The 25,482-nt window shown below is 38.7% G+C and overlaps 1 protein-coding gene and 1 long non-coding RNA gene across 13 annotated transcripts in view; one reads left to right on the top strand and one right to left on the bottom strand.

The window, feature by feature from the left end:
• Positions 1–25,482, top strand: part of KLHL2 (kelch like family member 2) — a 151,327-nt gene that overhangs the window by 18,363 nt on the left and 107,482 nt on the right. For 8 of the 12 annotated variants that reach the window (XM_081543928.1, XM_081543923.1, XM_081543922.1 and 5 more), the window contains one exon: positions 19,145–19,251. The exons of 1 other annotated variant lie outside the window; for it this stretch is intronic. In XM_081543928.1, the coding sequence (XP_081400054.1) occupies positions 19,162–19,251 (90 nt within the window). In that variant the 5' untranslated portion in view covers positions 19,145–19,161. Of the gene's footprint in view, positions 1–14,922; positions 15,055–19,144; positions 19,252–25,482 lie in introns of those variants that run through there. 3 more of the 12 variants (XM_081543929.1, XM_081543931.1, XM_081543924.1) reach the window with 1 other exon arrangement.
• Positions 13,607–25,450, bottom strand: LOC145526944 (uncharacterized). The gene is made up of 3 exons (XR_014069336.1): positions 25,288–25,450; positions 15,360–15,491; positions 13,607–14,497 (listed from the first exon to the last, which is right to left on the bottom strand). It is a non-coding gene; the product is annotated as an uncharacterized LOC145526944 (long non-coding RNA).

Below are 25,482 nucleotides of genomic sequence, written 5' to 3'. Positions count from 1 at the left end.
TTTACTCTCCCATAGGTTTTGAGTTGTCATGTTTTCATTGTCATTTGTTTTTAGGTATTCTTTGATTTCCTCTGATTTCTTCAGTGATCTCTTGGTTATTCAGAAGCATATTGTTTGGCCTCCGTGTGTTTGTGTTTTACAGTTTATTTACTCTAGTTGATATTTAACCCTACAGCATATTAGTCAGAAAAAATGCTGGATATAATTTCAGGTTTTTTTAATTTATCCAGACTTGATTTGTGATCTAAGATGTAATCTGTCCTGGAGAATGTTCCATGTACATTTGAGAATAAAGTGAATCCTATTATTCTCAGATGAAATTCTTGCAGACGTCAATTCAGTCTAACTGGTCCAATGTGTCATTTAAGGTTTGTGTTCCCTTATTAATTTCCTGTCTGGATAATCTCCATTGGTGTGAGTGGGCGTTAAAGTCCCCTGGTATTGCTGTGTTACTATCTTCCTTCCCCTTTTATAGTTGTTAGCATTTGCCTTAATGTTTATGATGCTCCTGTTGCTTCTCTTCTTGATGATGATGTAGTGTCCTCGCTTGTCTCTTGTGATGGTCTTTGTTTAATTCTGTTTTATCTGATGCCATATTGATGCTGTATTCTCTTTTGTTTCCCTTTGGCGTGGACTCTTTTCGGTCCCTCACTCTCAGTCTGTATGTGACCAGTTCTGAAGTGGCTCTCCTGTAGACAGCATGCAATTCGTGTTTCAGTTTCCATTCAGCCAGTCTGTGTCATTTGGTTGGAGCCTTTAATCTGTTTAAATTTAAGGTAATGATGTATATGATGCTTTTACCTTTCACTTTATTGTTTTGGGTTTGTTTTTGTATTCTTTTCTTTTTCTTGTGTTTCCTCTCTAGAGAAGTTCCTTGAGCATTTGTTTTAAAGCTGGTGTGGTGGTGCTGAATTCTCTTAACTTTTGGTTATCTGTAAAACTTCTGATTTGTTCATCTAATCTGCATGAGATCATCGTTGGGTACAGTAATCTCGGTTGTAGGTTTTTTCCCTTCTTCACTTTAAGTATATCCTATCACTCCATTTTGGCCTGCAGAGTTTGGTTGAAATATCTGCTGTTATTCTTATGGGGATCCCCTTATATGTTATTTATTGCTTTTACTTTTCTGCTTTAATATTTTTTCTTTGTGTTTAGTTTTTGTGAGTTTGATTAGTATGTGGCTTGGCGTGTTTCTCTTTGGGTTTATCCTGTATGGGACTCTGAGCTTCCTGGACTTGGGTGGCTATTTTCCTTTCCCACGTTAGGGAAGTTTTAGACTATAATCTCCTCAGATATTTTTTCATTCTCTTTCTTTTTCTTTTCTTCTGGTACCCCTCTAGTTCAAATGTTGGTGCATTTAATGTTGTCCTAGAGGTTTCTGAGGCTGTCCTCCTTTCTTTTCATTCATTTTTCTTTATTCTGCTATGCTTCAGTTATTTACAGTATACTGTCTTCCAGCTCACTTATTCATTCTTCTTCCTCACTTATTCTGCTTTTGTGAAGGTTTCTTGGTTGAGTGAAGTAGTGCCTGTGTTGTATTGCTTTGAGCTGGATACTGTCTCTCTGAAAGGCAGTGCTGTTTCCATTGTTGTGCTTTGGGATATCTGTCAGCTTGGCATGTCTGTGGGCAGCCTGTCTGCTAATGGGCAGGATTCTGTTCCTGTTTTGGTAATGATTTGATGTGAGGCATCTGGCTTTGGAGTTTGCTGGCTGTTGGGTGGGCCATGGTCTTAGTGTTGAGATGGAAACCTTCGGGAGAGCCCTGGCCAGCTAATATCCCATGGGGTTGGGAGTTCTCTGGTGGTCCAGCATCCTGGACTTGGGTCTCCCACTTTAGAGGTCCAGGCCCAGCGCCTTACTGTAAGCACCAAGACTCCACAAGCTGTACAGCTCAGAGGAGAAGGAGAAAAAAAGGGACTTGAAAAGAAAGAAGAAAACAAAACAAAAGGAAGTCAACAGTCATACAAGGAACGGACAAACAAAACCCCATGAGAAAGGGTCAAAGAAACAGCTAAATAAACTCACACACTCATAAACTCATATACTCAGAAGGAGAACAGGGGAGAGAAAGAAAAAAAAATGGAAACAGGAACTAAAAAATGAAAGAGAACAGTCTAGTCAATAAATCCATAAGTGAAAACAAATACTTAAAATTAGACTAGCCAAAGTACCAAACCAAAAACCTGGGTAAAAATGCAATATAATGAGAGTACTGTAAAAATAGAAATAAAACAATTTTAAAATAGACACATTTAAAAGAGTAATAAGTAAAACCAAAATTAAAGGACTAATGAAAAGGGAGTAACAATGTAGCAGTATGAAAAAGACAAAAGAAGAAAAATTATTTATGTATACAGAGAGCAGTAGTGAGAATGTCCTCCATTGTCCTCATCACACAGTGAGTTCCCGCCAATCTGCTGACTCAGGAAGTCCTCCAGTGTTTCTAGGAAGTTCTCTGGACCTGCTGTGGGGTCAGCTCAGACTCAGATCTGGTCTTATGGCAGCTTGTAGTTGCTTCCAAAGTCTACAGTTGCCCCCAAAGTCCACAGGCTCAAACTAATTGTGGGGATTTAATCTGCTGTCCCTGTGGCTGCAGGAAGGAGTTCCTTCCCTCTTAGATCACACAGCTTTGATTTTGAACCCACCTCTGCTTGTAGCCTCCCCTCCTGTGTCTGTTTCCTGCCCATACGAGAGGGGCAGAAAGTTGCTACTTACTAGGGTTCAGTTGTTTACTCGGGCTGAGGAGATGGAGGGGTGCAGGAGACACGGTTGGGGTTTGTGGGGTGTGCCTGCTGTTGCTGAGTCCTGGGGGAATTCTTCAGTCTGAGGCAGGTCATGGACTCCCTGAGGGCAATTGGCCCTGTGTCGTGGGTCCCTTGGCAGAGCATATCTGCATAGGCTCCCAGGAATGTGTGGATAATGACCTGTGCCTGCTCATAGCTTGGTGGTTTGGGACCGCAGTGATGTCTTTTCCATTGCCCCTGGTACTCTTGGTGGTGGCCAAGTGCCCTGCATTCCTCCTCTGGGATGGCAGATTGAAGTCATGGCTAGTCCTGCCTCTGGTACTCGTTCCCTTCTTTGGTGGCGGCTAGTCAACATTTCTACCTCTGGGGTTGCAGTTCACAGCCGTGGCTTCTCCCATCTATGACACTTGGCGAGGCCAAGTCCTCCTGTCTGTGTGCTGGCAGAGCTATTGTGTCCCTGTGACAGTGATCCCTTGCGTCTCCAGCAGGTGCAGGCTTTTCCCTGGATTCTCAGCTTTGTTGTACTACCCTGTTCAGAGTATCTTCACAGGAGTCAGCTTGAGTCCTCTTCCTGGGACCCGACCCCTGAAGCCTAACCCTCAGTACCCAGCCTCCTCTCACCAGTGGCCATGGAGACATGTGTTTCAGGCTTGGAAGTGCTGGTCAGCACTGATCTCTGTGCTGAATTCTGTTTTGCCTTTTAAGCACCTGCTGTTGCACTGCCCTCTGAGGCTCCAAAGTTCTCCTAGTTTGTACTTGCGAGGGGATTCCCATGTGTGTGGAAACCTTTCCTTCTTTATGCTCCCTCCCCAAGGCCCAGGTCCTCATCCCAAATTCTTTGAGATGTTAGGGTTTTTTATGTATAGTATCATGTCACCTGCAAGTAGTAACAGTTTTACCTTTTCCCTTCCAATTTAGAGTCCTTTTATTTCCCTTTCTTTTCTAATTGCTGTGACTAGGATTTACAATACTATGTTAAATAGAAGTAGCAAGAGTGAACATTCTTGTCACTAATTTTAGAGAAGCTTTCAGCTTTAATCATTGGCTGAAGATTTATCATAAATGGCCTTAATTATGTTGATATGTTTCTTTACCCACTTTGCTGAGATTTTTTTATACTGAATAGATGTTGAATTTTGTCAAATACATTTTTTGTATCTATTGAGGTGATCATGTGAATTTTATCCTTCCTTTTGTTAATGTGGTATATCACATTGACTTATGGATATTAAACCATCCTTGCATCCCTGGAATAAATTCTACTTAATCTTGGTATGTGATCCTATTTATATTGTTGAATTTGATTTGTTAACACTTTGTGAGGATATTTTGCATCTATATTCATCAGACATATTAGCTTATAATTTTCTTTTTTTGTAGTGTCTTTTTCTGGTTTTGTTATCAGGGTAATGGTGTCCTCATAGAATCATTTTGGGAGTGTTCCGTTCTTTTCAGTTTTTTGGAATAATTTGAGAAAGATAGGTATTAGCTCTTTCTTCTTGATATATTTGGTAGAATTCTTCTGTGAAGCCATCATGTCTTGGACTGTTTTTTTGCTGAAAGTTGTTGTTTTTTTTTTTTTACAGATTCAGTTTCACTGTTGAAATTGTTAGATTTTTCTTAATTCAGTCTTTGAAGGTTGTATGTTTCTAGAAATTTGTCCATTCTACTAGGTTATCTAATTTGTTATATATAACTATTTTCAGTATTCTTTTAAGATTTTTTGGTATCTCTGTGATATGGATTGTTATTTTTCCTCTTTAAGTTTTTTGTTTGAATTCTCTCTTGGTAGTGAGCCTGGCTGAAATTTTATCAATTTTATTTTCCTTTAACCAAAAAAAAAAAACAACCCAAAACCAGCTCTTGGTTTCATTGGTTTGTGTGTGTGGTGTGTGTGTGTGTGTGTGTGTGTGTATGTTTGTCTCTGTTTTACTCAGTATTTTCTCTGATCTTTACTATTTCTTTCCTTATGACTGGTCTTTGTAATTCTTTTTCTGATTCCTTTAGGTGTAGATTAGGTTGTTTTCTTGAGTAAGGCCTGTATCACTATAAACTTCCCTCTTAAAACTGCTTTTGCTGCCTTCTATAGATTTTGGGAAGTTGTGTTTCCATTTTCATTTGTCTTGAGGTATTTTCTGACTTCCTCTTTGATTTTCTTTCTTGACTCATTGGTTTTTTTTTTTTTTTTTTTTTTTAGTAGCATGTTTAGTCTCCATGTATTTGTGCTTTTCACACTTTTTCTTTTGTATTTGATTTCTTTTTTAAAAAATTTATTTGTTTTTTTTTTTGAAGGCTGATTACTTTATAGTACTGTGTTGGTTTCTGCCAAACATCAACGTGAATCAGCCATAGGTTTACCCGTGTCCCGTCCCACTTGAATATACCTCCCACCTCCTTCCCCATGTATTTGATTTCTCGTGTCACACTGTTCTGGTCAAAAAACTTGCTTGGTTGGGTTTGTATCTTGTCAGAGTTTTAAGACTTGTTTTGTGGCCTAACATGTGATCCATCCTGGAGAACATTCTAAATGCACTAAAAAGAATGTGCATTTTGGTGTTTTGGATGGAATGTCTTTCAGATATCCATTACATCCAATGTGGTTTTTAAGACTGCTGTTCCCTTACTGATTTTTTGGTCTGGATGATCTGTCTACTGATGTCAATTGGGTGTTAAAGTCCCCTACTATTACTATATTATCATCATATCTCCCTTTGTGTCTGTTAATATTTGCTTTATATATTTAAGTGCTCCTGTGTTAGGTGCATATATGTTAATGAGTATTACATCGTCTTCTTATAATGATCTCTTTATTATTATATAATGCCATTCTTTGTCTTTTATTATAGACTTTGTTCTAAAGTCTGTTTTGTCTGATATCAGTCTTTCTACCCCTGCTTACTTGTTTCCATTGCATGAAATATGGGAAAGTTTTTAGACAGAGAAAAATATAACTCTCTCTTTAATGATGGTGGTGGTAGTGTTAGTGATTTTAGGCAGTAGTGACCTGCCCATTGCTAAAGTATTCTCAAATACTTGAGTCACTGCACTGAAAAGAGTGACTTTAAGTGTTGAATGAAAAATGAGTAGCTTTTTTAATTAGAAGACTGTTATGAATGAACAGTCTTGGTATTATTTCCCTAGCATTTTGTGAAAGGTATGTATTTTCCCATCATTTCCTTTGTGAAAGCACATATATTTGAAAGCTTGAGCTAAGAAGGGAGTGACTTAAACTTTCCTTTAATCTGTGCTATGTTTTGAAAGGCGATCCTTTCTTTTGTTCCATCATTTGTTTGCTTCTTTAAGTTTGTGATTCAATGGATATTCATCTGCTGGGTGTTGGAGATAACAGTGATGAGCCAAAACACATGGCTGCTGCCTTCATGGGGCTTATGATTGATTGTAGGAGGCAGGCATTAATGAAACAATCATACAAATAATTTACTTCAAATTTTAGTGGCAGTAACTGCTACATTGAGGGCTGTGAAGGTAGATAACAGTGGTAAGGGAAATATTCCCTGAGAAGATAAGAATGATTGTGCTGCAATCAGAAGGAAGAGAGAAATAAGGAAATGAAGTTAGGCATAGAGAATGGCAATATCCAAGTCTTGTGCTGGGAGAGAGCCAGCCTCCTGTGGGGACTAATGGGTAGCTGGAGTCAGGTGGGTGGGGTATCATGGCAAGAGAGGAGCCTGAGTGAGTTCGTGAAGGCCAGCATTCTTAGAGCTTTCTGCATTTTGGTCTTTATCAGGAATTGCCATGGGAAAAGCAATTTAGAGTTTTAAGCAGGGATGTGGGATGATCAGATTTGTATTTTGAACAAAACACATTGGCTGCTGGGTGGAGAGTGGATTGGAGAGAGAAAGATGAGGGAAAGTTAAACTGAATATTGGATATTTGATTTGTTTCCTAGTGCTGCTTTGACATCAGTTTCAGTCAGTAGGTTTTCACTTAGTTTTGGGGAGAAAACATAGTTGAAATAATCCAGCAGGTCTGACCCTGCTGTTTCAGTCAGTCTGGTTGAAAAATAGTTATTGGGATATAAAATGTGATAGTTATTAAGTGACATTGAAATAAAAGTAAGAAAAATAGTCTGGTTATGTTGAGACATTTTTTTCTTTGAAAAGTCTATAAAGGTTGACTTTTAATAGGCCTGTTCTTCTTACCTTTCCCCCAGCTCCTACAGGATTAGTAGCCTGGTTTTTCACTTACGTGTATGTAGGCCCCTGTTGACGAAGGTCTGACTCACTCACCTACACGGAAGGCCACACCTAGCTCACCTTCCCCTGAGGAAGATGACCCAAGTTTTGAGACAAAGTCTTTGGCCTTGCCGGTTGCTTTACTTCTTCGAGCCATAACTATATGAGGGGAGTGGATGGAGTGCAGTCTAAGTTTCATTGCTTCCCTGACATTATCTTAGCCTGTGAGGTTTTCCTCCTGTTTCCCTGCAGGTTGTATGGTGCCCTTGTCTCGTTCAAGGATTATTTAGCTTTACCCTTCATTCAACTGTTTGTCCCATTTTAGGGGTGAACTGTGTGGCTGTGGACAGTATGTTTTTGTTCTTTGTGTTGTACCATTTCAGTAGCTAGCATATAAGCAGGCTAATAGTTGATACTGGTTTTCAGAAAGAAAGATAAGCTTTGAATAGCTGAATCTTGACTGCCAGGTCCACAGTAGGGATTGTTTAAATGAAATCACTGACCACTAGTGTTTTAAAAAATGAACTCTCTTTGGGGCTCATTAGAACTTTTTTTTTTTTAATGTCATACCCTTTTCTTTTACCCCTTATTGCCAATTTCATGTAATTCTTAAAAAACTCTAAAGAAGTCTATTGCTTGTACAGCTGAAAATCTGTAGTTATTTCCTATTGCATCAACTTCCTGCTGCCAGAAATGGGTAGCTGAGAGTAGTTTCCTGACTTCTGGGAAGGGAGAACTTCTTGTTCTCACCATTCTGCTTTTGGGCTGTCACTGCTAATAGGTAGAACGTCAGCTGTACACTGGGGTGTTTTTATGAACCTTTGACTGATGAAAGTGAAGTTTTAGAAGTAAAAGTCAACTCACTGTTCTTCCAGTTATACTTGGTGTAAGGTATGGTTGTGGAAATAGGAGAACCAGGAGTAAGTTATGGAATTTTAATTTAAGTTTAAATTAAGAATTATAATTTAAGCTTATAAAAGTGAAATGTTACCTTTTCTTTAAACTAGTTTTTTATTTCTTTTACTTCAGAAGCCCAGATATAGCTCTATGTCCTATCTCAATATGAGCTTGAATAACTCGAAATTATTTTGTTTAAAAACCCTGTGGTCACTTCTAAACAGTGTATTCAACAACTACTTACAGATACCTAGTTCTCCTTTGAAGTCAGCTAGCATGCCTGGAAGGCTGTGTGGGAGCCAGAAGAGCCAGCGTCTGACATTGCCCATACCCTTTGTGCAGGAGATATAGAGAAGAGAATGCGGTGGTGGAAGATTGTGTGCAAAATGTGGGTTCTGAAGAGGGTTCTCACAAGAGAAATTAACAGAAGTGATTTTGGCTGGGCCTGAGAGGGGTGCAGTAGGATTCATAAAAAGCACTGCAGAGGAAAGGCAGTTCCTGGTCTAGATAACTGCACAGACTGGGGGCGGGCCGAATGTGTCTTGTTTGGTAAAGTGCATCAAAAAGGGTTCACGCTGGGGAGTCTGTAGAAAAGGTCAAAGTTATGGCAGGCTTAAATGGTGATTTATTGAGACTTAATTCCAAGGGCAGTGGGAATCAGTGGTTTCTGAGAAAGGGTGTAGCATTGTAAAGCTAGTGATTTCAGAGGAACAGCCTCTCAGTGTAGTGAAAGGCGAGTGGTACAGCAACACATCTCTGGTGGGGAAGTCAGCTCTGTACATTTCCTAGGCGTGGCTTGGCAAAGGGAGGAGATTTTCAAAGCACTAACACACTAACATTTTCAAAAGCAAAGCAGTAAACCCTTACGGAGTGCTTAACGTGCAACAGAGTGTATTGGGCCTACGGAGTAGACAGAGAGACAGGCTGTATCCCCAGTACACCTTTACTTGAGGACGTTACACTGTGAGCTTTTTGAGGTAACCAGAAGAGAACTCTAGGATTTAATGTTTTGCATTTAAAATAAAGAAAGCAAAAATGACTGTCCTCTAGGATATGGGATAAGACTGGACTTGTGTTTTAAAAGTTTCAGTGAGTGTTAGTGGGAGCCAATCTATTATTTGTTGAGAAGGAAGCTAATATAGATCCTTGGGCCTCCGTGGTGGCTCAGTGGTAAAGAATCTGCCTGCTAAGCAGGAGATGTGGGTTTGATCTTTGAATCAAGAAGATCCATTGGAGGAGGAAATGGTAATCTACTCCAATATTCTTGCCTGGGAAATCTCGTGGACAGAGGAGCCAGGTGAGCTATAGTCCTTGGAGTCTCAAAAGAGTTGGACATGACTTGATGACTAAATAACAGCAACAAATATTGGTCTTTAAGTTACATTTAGGAGTTGAAACTTTTTAGTAAATCATTGAAGCAGTTTGAATGTTTGCCTGTATAGCACACAGAAGTTGTAAATATTTAGTTGTTCAGTTATAATAGCATTTTTACATTCTAGAAGATAGGATAAGCATAAGAGCCTGAGGTCTGTCTTAAGGGATTGCTTATTGTAGTTTTCATTTAGGACTTTTAGACATCCTAGACAGAGATCACTACTAGGATTGTATCTGTTTTGCATCTATGAAAACACTGAGTTGTGGCTCTTCTTTGGTTATTTGTACTTTGTTTCTTAGGTCGCAAGTGAATAAACAATAAACTGAATGAAATGAGGCTGGCTTTCTTTCACTTCATAGCTTTATATTGCATATTACTGTTTTTTAAAAGGTTTTAGGAAATTGCACAGGGTATGATTTTTTTTTTATTCCTAACTTATATGTGTGTGTATATATACATATGTTTCTATAGTAAAACATAATCAGCTTCTTTTGTTTTCATGTTGTACTAAAGTAGAATATAAAACATTCCTTGAAGGATAGAGTAGTTGGGAAGAGCCATAACCCAAGCAAACTCATTTATTTAAGAAAATTTAAGAGACATTTTGAAGCTAACAGTCTCAATTTAACTTATAATCTTCTATAGGGTATCGTAAGCACTTGTGATAGATTTCCTATTAGGTGGTATTTATTGACCATGGATAGAATCATTAAACATTTCAAAGATGTGAAGAATGGATGGTAGTGAGTGAATTCGCTTCTGTTTTTGTCTTCTCTTTCGTGGCATTGCTGATTGCCCACCAGCATAGCACCTGCTATGCTGCTTCAGGGTTTGCCTTCAGATTCCCCTCCTAAGTCAGAAAACTGGAAGATCTTACCTTGACTGTTTCTCATTTGAATTATAGCTAAGAGTATCACCCCTTCATGGATCACAACTTTGTCGTGGTGAAGGGGCTTATCAGTGAAGCTGTGAGTCATGCTGTGCAGGGCTACCCAAGATAAGCGAGTCATAGTGAAGAGTTCTGACAAATCGTGGTCCACTGGAGGACGTAGTAGCAAAACACTCTAGTATTCTTGCCAGGAGAACCCCATGAACAGTATGAAAAGACAAAAAGATATGACAGTGGAAGATGAGCCTCCCCAGGTCAGAAGGTGTGCGGTATGCTACTGGGGAGGAGCGAAGAGCAATTAGTAATAGCTCCAGAAAAGATGAAGCAGGTGGGCCAAAGCAGAAATGATGCTCAGCTGTGGATGGGCCTGGTGGTGAAAGGAAAGTTGATGCTATAAAGAACAATATTGTATAAGAACCTGGAATGTTAGGTCCATAAATCAAGGTCCATAAATTGGTCCTTGGTCAAACAGGAAATGGCAGGAGTGAACATTGACGTCTTAGAAATCAGTGAACTGAAATGGATGGGAAAAGGCAAATTTAATTCAGATGACCATTGTGTCTACTACTGGGAGCAAGAATCCTTAGAAGAAGTGGAGTAGCCCTTGTAGTCAACAGGAGAGTATGAAATGCAGTACTTGAGCGCAATCTCAAAAATGACAGAATACCTTGGTTCATTTCCAAGGCAGTCATTCAGCATCACAGTAATCCAAGTCTGTGTCCCAACCACTGATGATGAAGAAACTGAAGTTGACTGGTTCTATGAAGATCTACAATGCCTTCTAGAACTCACACCAAAAAATACGTACTTTTCATCTTAGAGGATTGATATACAAAAGTTGGAAGTCAAGAGATAACCAGAAGAGACAAGTTTGACCTCAGGGTACAAAATGAAGCAAAGCAAAAGCTAACACAGTTTTGTTAAGAGAACATGCTGGTCATAGCAAATACCTTCTTCCAACAACTCAAGAGATGACTACACATGGACATCACCAGATGGTTAATACTGAAATCAGATTGACTCTATTCTTTGCAGCTGAAGATGGAGAAACTCTATACAGTCTGCAAAAAGAAGACCTGGGGCTGACTGTGGCTCAAATCATGAGCTCCTTATCGCAAAATTCAGATTTAACTTGAAGAAAGTTCGGAAAACCACTCGGGCATTCAAATATGACCTAAATCAAATCCCTTATGATTATACAGTAGTTGATGAATAGATTCAAGGGATTAGATCTGGTAGACAGAGTACCTGAATAACTGTGGGTGGAGGTTCATAATATTGTACATGAGGCAATGACCAAAATCATCCCAAAGAAAAAGAAATGCAAGAAGGCAGAGTGGTTGTCTGAGAAGTCTTTATAGATAGCTGAGAAAAAAGTGAAAGTCAAGGAGAAAGGGAAGGATATTCCCAACTGAATGCAGAGTTTTAGAGAATAGCAAGGAGAAATAAAGAGACTTTCTTAGCGAACAATGCAAAGAAATAGAGAAAAAAACAGTGTGGAAGACGAGAGATCTCTTCAAGAAAATTGGAAATAGCAAGGGAACATTCATATAAGAATGGGCACAATAAAGGATAGAAACAGTAAGGGAACTATCAAGCAGAAGAGAATAAGAAGTGGTGATGAATACACAGCTGCTGCTGCTGCTGCTAAGGCACTTCATTCGTGTCCGACTCTGTGCGACCCCATAGACGGCAGCCCACCAGGCTCCGCCGTCCCTGGGATTCTCCAGGCAAGAATACTGGAGTGGGTTGCCATTTCCTTCTCCAGTGCATTAAAGGGAAAAGTGAAAGTGAAGTCGCTCAGTCGTGTCTGATTCTGTGTGACCCCATGGACTGTAGCCTACCAGATTCCTCCGTCCATGGGATTTTCCAGGCAAGAGTACTGGAGTGGGGTGCCATTGCCTTCTCCAATGAATACACAGAAGAACTATACAAAAAATGTCTTAATGACATGGGTAACCACTGTGGTGTGGTCACTCGCCTAGAGCTGGACATCCTGGAGTATGAAGTCAAGTGGGCCTTAGGAAGCATTACTATAAAGCTAGTGGAGGCGATAGAATTCCAGCTGAGCTATTTAAAATCCCAAGAGTTGATACTGTTAAAGTGCTGTACTCAGTATATCAGCAGATTTGGAAAGCTCAACAGTGGCCTCAGGACTGGAAAAGTTCAGTTTTCATTTCAATCACAAAGAAGGACAATGGCAAAGAATGTTCCAACTACTGTGTAATTGTGCTCATTTCACATACTTGCAAGGTTATGCTCAAAATCCTTCTAGCTAAGCTTCAACAGTACTTGAAGTGAGAAATTCCAGATGAACAAGCTGGGTTTAGAAAAGGCAGAGGAACTAGAGATTAAATTGCCAACATTTGTTGAATCATGGAGAAATCAAGGGAATTCCAGAAAAACATCTGCTTCTGCTTCATTGGCTATGCTTAAAGCCTTTGACTGTGTGGATCACAACAAACTGTGCAACATTCTTAAAGAGATGGGAATACCAGACCAAGTTACCTTTCTCCCGAGAAACCTGTATGTAGGACAAAAAGTAGCAGTTGGAACCGGACATGTAACCACTGACTGATATAAAATTGGGAAAGGAGTATGAAAAGACTGTATATTGTCACCCTGCTTATTTAACTTATATGCAGAATGCATTACATGAAATCCCAGACTGGAAGAAGCACAAGCTGGAATCAAGATTGCCAGGAGAAATATCAACAATCTCAGATAGGCAGATGATACCACTCTAAAGGCAGAAAGTGAAGCAAAACTAAAGAACCTCTTGATGAAGGTGAAAGAGGAGAGTGAAAAAGCTTGCTTGAAGCTCGGCATTCAAAAAACTAAGATCATGGTATCCAGGCCCATCATTTCATGGCAAGAAGAAGAGAAAAAAGTGGAAGCAGTGACAGATTTTATTTTCTTGGGCTCTAAAATCACTGCGGGTGGTGACTGCAGCCATGAAATTAAAAGATGTTTGCTCCTTGGAATGAAAGCTGTGACAAACTTAGACAGCTTTTTGAAAATCAGACATTACTTTGCCAACAAAGGTTCATGTAATTAACGCTATGATTTTTCTGGTGGTCATGTACAGGTATGAGAGTTGGGCTATAAAGCCAGCTGAATGCCAAAGAATTGATACTTTCAAATTGTGTTGAAGAAGACTCTTAAGAGTCTCTTGAACATCAGGGAGATCAAACCAGTCAACCCTAAAGGAAATCAACCGTGAATGTTCATTGGAAGGATTGATGCTGAAGATTGAGTACTTTAGCCATTTGATGGGAAGAGATGACTCATTGGAAAAGACCCTGATGCTGGGAAATATTGAGAGCAAAAGGAAAGGGGCAGCAGAGAATGAGAAGGTTAGATAGCATCACCGACTGACTCAGTGAACAGGAATTTGAGCAAACTCCCAGAGATAATGGAGGACAGAGGAGCCTGGTGTACTGCAGTCTATGGGGTTGCGAAGAGTCGGGTACAGCTCAGTGACTGCACAGCAGCAACAATAACAGCAAGAATATCTAGCTCATTTTATTTAATCAGATTTTTAAAATTAATTTTTAATGAAGACGTTTTCCCTGTATGTATTTTCCTTTTTCTGCATGTATTTGAGTTTTCATCACACATGTTTAGAAACTCATTTCTACCATTACTGTTTCCTCTCTGTAAAATCCTCATGTTTCCACTTTGCTTGATCCCTATTATCTTTTCCCTGTTGCTCATATCTTCTTTCACTTTATTTCCAATTATTGGGTTTTTTTTTTCTTCCCTGTTAACTGTGACCATGTATTCTTAGAAGTCCTTATATCTGGATTCTTTACCTTCCCTTCTCTACAAATACTCAGTAATGTGCTGCTTGCCACATCTTCTTGTGACTCTCGTCTCTTTTCCCTGTCATTCTGCGCTCGTGTTTCTATGTGAAGTTCTCTATTCTGGGACCCTTTTCTTGTTTAAGGCACTTTCTAAATCACTGACCGTACTTGGCCATCACCCTTTCTTACTTTGCTTTGAAGTCTCATCAGGTACAATCTCTGCTGTTTTTCAGGACTCTGAATGTGGTGGTGAAACAGCAGCTAGGTTTTCCTTGCGCTTCACTGCTACAGAAGTTCACATTTGAACCATTGTTGTTTTAAGGAGAAAAAGTTGATGGTGGTACCACTTGTTATGGAGTTGTGTTGCTCTTCAAGATTATTGACATTTTAGCTAGGTTGCATCTTGCTTGTCTGTTGAATGACATTATAAGTTATAGGAGGTTTGGTTAAATATGACTGATTTAAGTCAGAGATCAGGAAGCCTTTCATTTTAAAAACAGCTTGTTTTTCTATCCCACCTCTCCTCGTGCTGAGCAGCCAGCATCTGATGAAGCAGCTGACCAGCTCTGAGTCTGGCGCATCCTGTGCACCTGAGGAAGAAAGGTGGACAGATGCTATGTAATCTCTCCACCACCCCCACCTCCAGTAGAAAGTAAATTCTTGTTTCCTGAAACTACCAATTATTTTAGATACCTCAGAGCCTAATGGCACATTCTAACTTTTAAGAAGATATACATTAGTCCCCCCTTATCCAGTGTTTCAGTTACCATGCTCAACTAGTCTGAAAATATTAAATGGAAGATTCCAGAAATAGAGAATTCATCAGTTTTAAATTGAGCACTGTTCTGGTAGTGTGATGATGCCGTCCTGTCTCTCCAGCTGGAGACAGGACTCGGCCCTCTGCCCGGTGAGTCTCAGCCGTTAGCCACTCAGCAGCTCTGTTGGTGATTAGGTTGACTGTTGCGTGCTTGTGTTCAAGTGACCCTTATTTTACTTCATAATGGCCCCAAAGTGCAGGAGAAGTGATGCTGGCAATTCAGATATGCCAAAGATAAGCTGTAAAGTACTTCCTTTAAGTGAAAAGTGTAAATGTTCTTGACTTAAGAGAAGAAAAAAACATCATATGCTGAGGTTGCTAAGATCTGTGGTAAGAATGAACCTTCCATCTGTGAAATTGTGAAAAACAAAAAAGAAATTTGTGCTAATTTTGCTGTCACACATCAAACTGTGAAAGTTACAGCCACAGGGCATGATAATTGCTCAGTTAAGATGGAAAACGCATTAAATTTGTATAGTAAGATATTTTGAGAGAGCGAGAGACTGCGTTCACGTAACTTTCATTACAGTATAGTTATTGTTCTATTATTACTGTTGTTAATCTCTTACTATGCGTAATTTATCAATTAAACTTTATCATGGGTATATATGTATGGAAAATAACATAGTACATACAGGTTTTGGTGCTATCTGCGGTTTTAGGGATCCACTGGAGGTCTTGGAATGCCTTCTTGATGGTTAGGGAAGGTTTCTTTATATACAGAAACGATAGAGTTTTCTAGTCTTACAAATTCACACCTTTGATACCTGAAAACCAAAGAGTGTGTTGATATATTTGGGTATGATTTATTTTCAAAGAGTTTTTTTCCTGAGAAGGACCGATTGTTACGATGTTTCACTTGGGAGATGAGTGCCTATCTTTTTTCTGTGTTGTTTGAGTTCTCTATGAGGCCTGTGTAGCCCCTGTTCTTCTCCAGACTTGAGCTTAGAAGTTATTCTCTTTCCAAAGCTTTCCTGTATGTTAGGGCTTGGCCTGTGTGCTGTGTACTCCAACCTCCCACAGTTGCCCTAATAGCTGTCAATTCATTTTGTAAGTATCTGTTAGCTTGTCTCTTTCTCAGCCTCCTCATGGGCATTGTCTTATTTATTATGGTAAACTGACATTGTCCTTGGTGCCCTGTATGCACTTTAGATATTTGATGAATGAGTGAATAAATGCAGATTTTGCTAATTAGCAACTTTATTTATACCTTCATTCTGAAAGACTTTAATGTTTATAGTCAATTACCTCATTAGATTTCACATAGTAGAAATATAAACTCACTGTGTATACTTTGGGTATGGGCTGCTAAGACAAATTTCTGTTATTTTTATTGCTGGATTTTATTTGTAGCTCTCTTCTCCTCATCCAAAGTCATTCAACTTCTTGTGAGCATGCACACTTGAAATGAAAAGGTAAGGGCCACATTCAGTAGACACAAACTGGCTGAATGATAAGAAGATTGGTCAGCTCTCTCTTGTCTGCAAGTAGTTTTAAAAATGTGTTATTGCTGGAATTGAGTACTAAAACTGAGCATGTCTTTGATCTATAATGTGGCGTTACACTCCATGTGACCTATCTCAGGGTGTGACTGCATACTGGTTTGCCTTTGTTTTTATCTTATTAGTTAATTAACATCAAACTATTATACCTTGGTGGCTCTGATGGCAATGAATCTGCCTGCCATGCAGGAGACTCGGTTTGATCCCTGGGTCAGGAATATCCCCTGGAAAAGGGAATGGCTATCCACTCCAGTATTTTTTCCTGAAGAATTCCATGGACAGAGGAGCCTGGTGGGCTATACTCCATTGGGTTGAAAAGTTGGACACAACTGAGTGAATAACTGACTAACTTACCAATAAGCCAGTAAGGCCAAGATAATTATGTGATAAAAGGTTTGGATCAATGAGTAATTATAATTGAAGCCGAATGTAATTATGTGATTTTGAGGTGTTCAGTGTAATTCCATTTAAGTTCCATCTTGAAACTAGAGCGCTAGGAAGGATTATGGACAAAAGGAAAAGAGACATAAAGATGCAGCTGACCCATGTTTGAGCTCTGTGCAGATGGTCATGGTGGGAAACCTGGATGGCTCTGCTCACCCCAGCATCCCTCTTCTTCTCACATGCTCTTTTTGTGCCACACACCCTGTTGTACTTCGCTGCTTTAGGTCTCTGTCCAGCAGCATCTGCTCTTCTCTCTGTGTGGAATTCTTTCGCTCCTCTCCACACAGGTGACACGTATCTGTGATTAGAACTCAACTAAATGCAGTAGCTGCAGGGTGCCTTTTCTGACCCCGAGTCTGATTTAGATGCTCCTCTGTTCCCCTCACGTCTTCACTCTGGCACTTTCTACTTTGTTCTGTAATCCTTGCATTGTCAGACCTTTCTGCTAGTCTCCTTAAGGGCAGAGAAAGTCTTGCAGTACTTTGTTGAATTTGATTTTTCTAACTATTTTTGTAGTGGTAGTGCTAAAACTGGGCCTTTTGTAAACTATATATAGAATTCTACATCGTATCTGGTGTACAGTATGTCTAATAAAAAATGGATGTTGTTTCTACTTTCTATTCCCTGTTTTATTCAAGCTTTAACAAGTCTTAAATCACATAGCTTTAGATGGTTTTGTAAACTAGACTCCTTAGATTTGAATCGTTGCATTGCCACTGGTGGAGACTTTAGACTGCTTCTTCATCTTTACCTTGGTTTCCCCAGCTATACATTTTAAGGGTAGAAATTACAGTAACATGGACCTCATAAGATTTTGACAGGGTCTAAGTGAAATTATACATGTGGATGGAGCTCCTGCATAACTTCCTGAAAAACCACTGATTTCCTCCTGCTTACTTGAGAGCCCATGGAATTCATAGAATTGCAGAGTGGTTTTAACTGCTCAGAGTGTACTGTGGCTTTGTCAGTTTTCCACATTGATCTGGAAGAATTACAGAGAGTGATGGGCCACCTCTGGAGCCTAACAGGCAACTTGCCTCATGTCTCATCATAACCCATGCTTCAGCTTACAGGACACACCGAGCTTATCACTGGGATGCTGTCCTCACTGGGGCTGGGTTGGCCCCTTTTCTTACAGTTTCTTCTAGACTTGGAGGGAATGTGAGTACCACTAGGATCTTCAGAAGTTTTGGTGTGAACTCCACAGAAATAGGGCTTCCCAGGTGGCTCAGTGGTAAAGAATCCACCTGCCAGTTCAGGAACCACAGGAGACGCAGTTTAGATCCCTGGGTTGGAAAGATCCCCTGGAGGAGGAAATGGCAACCCACTCCACTATTTTTGCTGAGATAATCCCATGGACAGAGGAGCCTGGTGGGCTACAGTCCATGGGGTTGCAGAGAGTTGAAAACGACTGACTCGACTGAGCGCACACAGCACAGAAAGAAGTTTGAAAGTGGTGTGGGAAAATGGAGCATGCAAGGACTGGGTTAAGCGCCTGTGAAAATGTTTCTTGTAAGCTATTAGAAATTGCAGAAGCTGGTAGGCACCCTTGTGGGGAATGGGGGTAGTTGAGCAGGAGGCCCAGTGTCACCTAGGTGCACTGTACACATGAATTCAGTGTCAGGATATTTGAGGTGCAAAGAGGACTTTGGGCTCATCACACCTTGTTTCAGTCATTAATGAAGTGATTGCCAGTAAGGTTGGTGGAGTCCTCTTCTTTTTTTCTGAAATTAGTTCCAGCAAAGTTTTTTCCCAAAAAGATACTCTGTGACATTCTTATTTAGCTGGAGCGTTTCATCTAGCAGCTTATATAGCTTGTGAAAAGTGTTCATTGCATGTTTTTGAATACATTAAAATGGATATTTTAGAACCGGAAGTGTAATTATATGTATTGAATAACTTTTAAGGTAACAAAATGCTTTTTAATTTTATGTGTGGCAATATTTTCTGACTTTGAAGAATGAGATGTTTTGCACTGGGAATATGTTCTGATTAAGTTAAACTTCAAAGGCTCAAATGCCTTTGATGCAGCACGTAGTTGAATATATCTTTACCTTTTTCATGACCCCAGGACATTTTCTGTGTCTGTATAGTTTGGTACTTTGACCGATTTAGTTTTCTATGTGTGTTTTATTTTGTCTTGTCTTAGTGTCATACCACCGTCTGCCGCTTCTGCTGATGCAGTTCTTAATGCAAACAACTTCCCCTTCATACTCCATTGATAATTTGCTGCCAGTAACTTTCATTAGGTTGAGTTAACAAAAGCAAAATTCTGGTGAGGGCAAAGGCATGTTGGCCTATGTCATGCTGTTTCATTTGTGCTTCATGTTTGGGAACTCATTTTTAAGGATGGCAGTTTTTAGTTAAGTCTTCAGAAAATTGGGCTTTAACTATAAAAGTTTTGCATACGATGTTCAATGTTCAATACATTTACTGTTGTTATCATTTAAATTTTTTCTCTCTCTCGTAAACAGTCAGAATTTGCTGTGTGATGTCACGATTGTGGCTGAAGACATGGAAATTTCTGCTCATAGAGTGGTGCTGGCTGCCTGTAGTCCTTACTTCCATGCCATGTTTACAGGTATGAAATGTTTTGGTTATGGACGTTTATAAAGGGTATGCAGATTTGGGCTCGTCTTTCCACATTTTCTTTTTTTACGTTTACTTATCTCTGATGCACTTGGCCTCCTCGCTTCACGAGGGCTTTCTCTGGTTGTGGTGAGAGGGGCTGCTCTTCATTGCAGTGACAGGTGTCTCGTTGTGATGGCTTCTCGTTGCAGAGCACAGGCTCTAGGCACACGGGCTTTGGTCGTCGCAGCACGCAGACTCAGTGGGTGCAGCTTGCAGGCTCTAGAGCATAGGCTCAGGAGTTGTGGCACATGAGCTTAGTTGCTCCATAACCTGTGGAATCTTCCCGCACCAGGGATTGAACCCTTCTCTGCATTGACAGGCAGATTCTTACCACTGTGCCACCAGGGAAGTCCCACATTTTCTTTTCTTATTAACATTTTATTGTTATGAAATTAAGCATTGTAGTAGAAGAAAATGCTATTGTTTTGTTTTAAATTACTCTTCATCTTTGTTTTTCATTGTTGTTACCATGTTGTGTACATATGCATGTACATTACATACAAGTACAGTTTTATGCTCAGCCTCCCCCTTTTGCATTTGTATTTGCATATATTGGCTAACTTTGCCTTCTTGCAGTTTATAAAAGCTTTTAGCACTTTCTTATTTTGACGAAAGTAAATTGCTTTTACTGTTTTGCATTTCTTCAAATGATTTTCACATTTGCCTCATCAGTGTTTATAGTGAACAAATAAATGTTTAGTAAATGCCTTTTTATTCAGAAATATAAGAAAATAGAGTGGATACTTAGTTATAAAAATACATAGAATAATTTTAGTATTTTGGACAAAAAAGTAGTTTACTCATGCCACACTAGAAGCTTTTAAACTCATTTTTCTGTCTTTAAACCCTTTAAAAAAATACAGTTGATGTACAATATTTGGTTTCAAGAGCACTGTTTAATGATTTGACATTTGCATGCTTTATGAAATGATCAGATGATCACTATATAAGTCCTTTAACCACATATCCCCATACAGAGTTACTGTATTATTACTATCTTTATGTTGTATATTACATCCCCATGACTTCATTCTTTCCGTAGTTATAGGTTTGTATCACTTTTCACCTAATTCTCCCCCTTTGCACCATACTCACCTGTGTCAGTCACCCGTTTGTTCTCTGTGTTTGTTGATTCTGTTTTCATTTTATTTTGTTTGTTCTGTTATCTTTGATTTCACATATGAAATCATGTAGTATTTGTAGTCTCTGTTTGACTTAATTTCACTTAGCATGACATCCTCTAGGTATATCCATGTTGTTGCAAATGGTACGATTTCATTCTTTTTTTTGCCTATTCATATTTCGTTATATATATACCGCATCTTCTTTATCCTTTTATCTATCAATAGACACAGGTTGCTCTTATATGTTGGCTGTTGTAAGCAGTGCTGCGATGAATGTAGAGGTGCACATATTTTTCCAGTCACTGTTTTTGTTTTCTTCAGGTGTGAAGAAAGTGGAATTGGTGAATCATATGGTAGTTGTATTTTTAATTTTTTGAGGCACCTCCATACTGTTTTCCATAGTGGTTGTACTAGTTTACAATGCTGCAAACAGTGCACAAGTGTTTTTCTTTACATCTTCACCAGTATTTCTTACTTGTTAACTTCTTGAAAATAGCCATTCTGACAGGTATGATATAGATCTTATTCTGATTTTGATTTGCATTTCCCTAGTAATTAATGATGCTGACTACCTTTCCATATGTCTGTTGGCCATCTGTATGTCTTCTTGGGAGCAATGTCTATACAAGTACTCTGCCCATTTTTATTTTTATTTTTGATGTTGAGTTGTATGAGTTTTTTGTTTATTTTGGAAGGAAACTGCTTGTTGGATGGTTCATTTGGAAATACCTTCTTTCACTTGGTAGGCTGCCTTCGTTGATAGTTTTGGCTGTGCAAAAGCTTCTTAGTTTCGTGTAGTCCCATGTGTTAATTTTTGCTTTTGTTGCCCTTCCCTGAGGAGAGAAATCCAATAAATATTGCTTTGATCATACTGTCTCTGCTTTCCTCTAGGAATTTTATGGTTTCAGGTCTTACATTAAGTCTTTAATCCATTTTGAGTTTATTTTTGTGCCTGATATTAGAAAGCAATCCAGCTGGATTCTTTTGCATGTAGCTGTCTACTTTTCCCAGCATCATTTATTGAAGAGACTGTCTACTACTTATTGCCTTCTTTGTTGGAGATGAATTGACCATTTAAGTTTCAATTTATTTCTGTACTCTCTATTTAGTTACATTGACCCATGGTTTTTTTTTTTTTTGGTACTAATACCAGACTATTTTGATTACTGTAGCTTTGTAATATAATTTAAAGTCAGGGAACATGATATACGTCCTTCTTTGTTCTCCTTTCTTAAGATTGTTTTGGCTATTTGGGGTGTTTCCAGACAAATTTTAAAATTATTTGTTCTAGTTCTGTGAAAAGTGTCATGGGTATTTTGATAGGGATTGCATTGAATCTATAGATTGCTTTAGGATTTATGATCATTTTAACCATATTAATTCTTCCAACCCATGAGCGTAGTATTCTTTCCATTTGCTTTTGTTGTCTTTAGTTTCTTTCATCCATGTCTTATAGCTTTCAAAGTACAAGTTTTTTTGCCTCTTTGGTTGCATTTATTCCGAGGTATTTTATTCTTTTGGATGAAATTATAAATGTGATTAATTTCTCTTTCTGATAGTTTATTAGTGTATAGAAACACAACATGTTTCTGAATATTACACTTTTATCCTAGATCTTTACTGAATTTATGTATTAAATTAATTCTGATAGTTTTGGGTAGCATTATTAGGATTTTCTGTATATGGTCATGTCCTCTGCAAACATTGACAGTTTTACTTCTTCTTTTCCAATTTAGATTCCTTTTATTTATTTTTCTTCTCTGTTTGCTGTGGGTAGAACATCCAAAACTATGTTGGATAAAAGTGGCAAGAGTGGACATCATTGTCTTGTTCCTGATTTTAGAAGAAATGCTCTCAGCTTTTCACCATTGAGTATGATAACTGTGGGCTTGTCATGTATGGCCTTATTATATTGAGGTAGGTTCACAATATATATATTGTGCTCACTTTCTAGAGAGTTTTTTTTTATCATAAATGGATATTGAATTTTATCAACAGCTTTTTGTGCATCTATTGATATGATCCTATCATTTTTATTCTTCAGTGTGTTAAAGTGGTATATCTCATTGATGGGTTTGTGGATTATTAAATCATCTTTAATCATATGTCTCTAGGATAAAGTCCACTTGATACGGTATATGATTCTTTTGGTGCATTGTTGATTTCAGTTTACTAATATTTTGAGAGTTTTTGCACCTGTGTTCATCAATGATACTGGCCTGTAATTTTATTTTTGGGGTGGTGTTTTTGCCTGTTTTGGTAGGGTGATGCTGATCTTACAGAATGCATTCCAAAGTGTTCCTTTGTCTTCAGTTTTTTGGCACAGTTTGAGTTGGTATTAACTCTTTGAATGTTTGATAGAGTATCACCTATTGGTCCTGGATTTTCTTTGTTGGTAATTTTCAAAATTGTTGGTTCAGTTTCATTACTGGTAACCAGTCTTCATATTTTATGTGTCTTCCTGATTGTCTTTGGAGATTGCATATTGTTTGGAATACATCTATTTTAAATTGCCCATTTTGTTGATGTATACTTGTTCACAGTAATCTCTAATGATCTTTTGTATTTTTGTGGTTTTATCTGTAATTTCTCAATTGTTTATTTGGGGCCTGTCTTATGAGTCTGGCTAAAGATTTATTAATTTTGTGTATCTTTTCAAAGAACTAGCTCTTTCATTGCTCTTTTCTGGTTTTTAGTCTTTATTTTATTTATTTTTGCTCCGATATTAATTATTTCTTTCCTTCTACTAACTTTAGGTTTTGTTTATTTTAATTTTTCTGGTTCCTCTGGGTGTAAGGTTAGATTGCTTTGAGATTTTCCTTATTTCCTGAGGTAGGCTTGTATGACTGTCAACTTTCCTCTTAGAACTGCTTTTGCTGTGTTCATAAACTTTGGATGATCATGTCATGTTTGGATTGTGTTTCATTTTAATTTGTCTCTAGGTTTTTATTTCCTTTTGATTTCTTCAGTGTCCTGTTGGTTGTTCAGTGGCATATTGTTTAGGCTGCATGTGTTTGTGCTTTTTCATTTTTTTTCTTGTTGATTTTTCTTCTAATATGATTTCTGTCATTTCAAATTTATTCAGATTTGTTTTGTGGCAACATATCCTGGAGAATGTTCTTTGTGCACTTGAATGTGTATTCTGCTGATTTTTGCTTATGTTCTGATTGAACCCAGGTCTCCTGTGTTACAGGCAGATTCTTTACCATCTGAGCTACCAGGGAAGCCCATATTCTGTATATACATAGAAAATTTATCTAGTCGAATGTGTTATTTAAGGCTAGTGTTTCGTTACTGATATTTTTTCTGGATGATCTGTCCATAGATATAAATGGGGTGTTAAAAGTCTCCTACTATTATTGTAATCCTGTTGGCTTAATTTATTTAGGTACTCCTGTGTTGGGCTTCCCAGGTGGCACTAGTGGTAAAGAAGCCTCCTGCCAGTGCAGGAGACATTAGAGATGCACGTTCAGTCCCTGGGTTGGGAAGATCCCCTGGAGAAGGGCATGGCAACCCACTCCAGTATTCTTACCTGGAGAATCCCATGAACAAAGGAGCCTGGTGGGCTACAGTGCATAAAGTCACACTGAGTCAAACACGACGACTGAAGTGACTTAGCATGCATGCATGCATGTGGGGTGTGTATACATTTACAATTGTTATATCTTCTTGGATTGATCCCTTGATCGTTAGGTAATACCCATCTTTGTCTCTTGATAACATCTTTGTTTTAAAGTCTGTCCTGTCTGATATACATCTGCCACCCCGGCTTTCTTTTCATTTGCATTTATGTGGAATATTTTTTCCATCTCTTCACTTTTAGTCTGGGTGTATCTTTAGATCTGAAGTAAGTCTCTTGTAGGTAGCACATGTGTTTGCTAAGCTGCTTTAGCTGTGTCTGACTCTGTATGACCCTGTGGACTGTAGACTTCGTGGCTCTTCTGTTCATGGGGATTCTCCAGGCCAGAATACTGGAGTGGGTTGCCATGCCCTCCTCCAGAGGATCTTATGTCTCCTGCATTGGCAGGCAGGTTCTTTATCACTAGCATCACCTGGGAAACATATAGACGGTTCTATTTCTTTAATCCATTCAGCCGTTCTGTCTTTTGATTGGAGCAGTGTGTTTGTTTGCATTTGAACTATTGATGTGTGTGTAGTTCTTCCCATTTTGTTAATCGTTCTGTGGTCATTTTTATGGTTCTCTTTTGTTCCTTTTTCTTTAATATTCCTATTAAAAATATCATGTGATTTAATTAATTTAAAAAGATTTATTGTTTGTTTCTGGCTGTGGTGGGTCTTTCCTGCTGTGTGTACTTTTTTCTAGTTGCAGCGAGTGAGGTCTGCTCTTAACTGCTGTGAGAGGCCTTCTCATTGCAGTGGTTTCTGTGGCTGCAGGGTGTGAGCTTTAGGGCATGCAGGCTTCAGGGGTTGTGGCAAGTAGGCTTAGTAGTTGTGGCTCATGTGGGGTGGTTTTACAGCATATGAGGTCTCTTCCTGGCCCAGAGATCAAACCCATGTCTCCTTCATTGGCAGGCGAGCTCTTTACCACTAAGCCCCCAGGGAATCCCTGATGATTCTCTTTTGTTATTACCATAAGGTTCATATATAACAACCTGTGCATGTATATACGTGATTATTTTAAATTGAAGATCTCTGCAGCTCTAATGCATTGTAACAGCCCTGCATTTTTACTTCTACTTCCCTATGTTTAATGTTTTTTATGTCATATTTTACATCTTTTTGTTTGTATATCCCTTAACTATTTATAGTAGCTATAAATGATTTTACTATTTTTGCCTTTTTACCTTCCTTCTAGCTTTTAAGTTGCTTATCTACTACTTTTACTATTTGTTTGCCTTTACCTGTGAGAATTTTCATTTCTCAATTTTCATGTTTCTGTTTGGAGTCTTTCTTTTTCACTTAGAGAAATTCCTTGAATTCATGTCTTACAAAGCTGGTTTGGTGGTACTGAACTCTCTTAGCTTTTGCTCATCTGGAAGACTCTTCCTCTTCCCCTTCACATCTGAATGAGAGCCTTGCAGGTAGAACATTTGTGG

This window comes from Giraffa tippelskirchi, chromosome 11 (genome assembly GCF_054371585.1).
Source record: "Giraffa tippelskirchi isolate mGirTip1 chromosome 11, T2T-mGirTip1v1.2.pri, whole genome shotgun sequence".
NCBI classification, from domain to species: Eukaryota; Metazoa; Chordata; class Mammalia; order Artiodactyla; family Giraffidae; genus Giraffa; species Giraffa tippelskirchi.
Note: the sequence above shows the minus strand (reverse complement) of the source record. Positions and strands in the feature narration are given on the sequence as shown.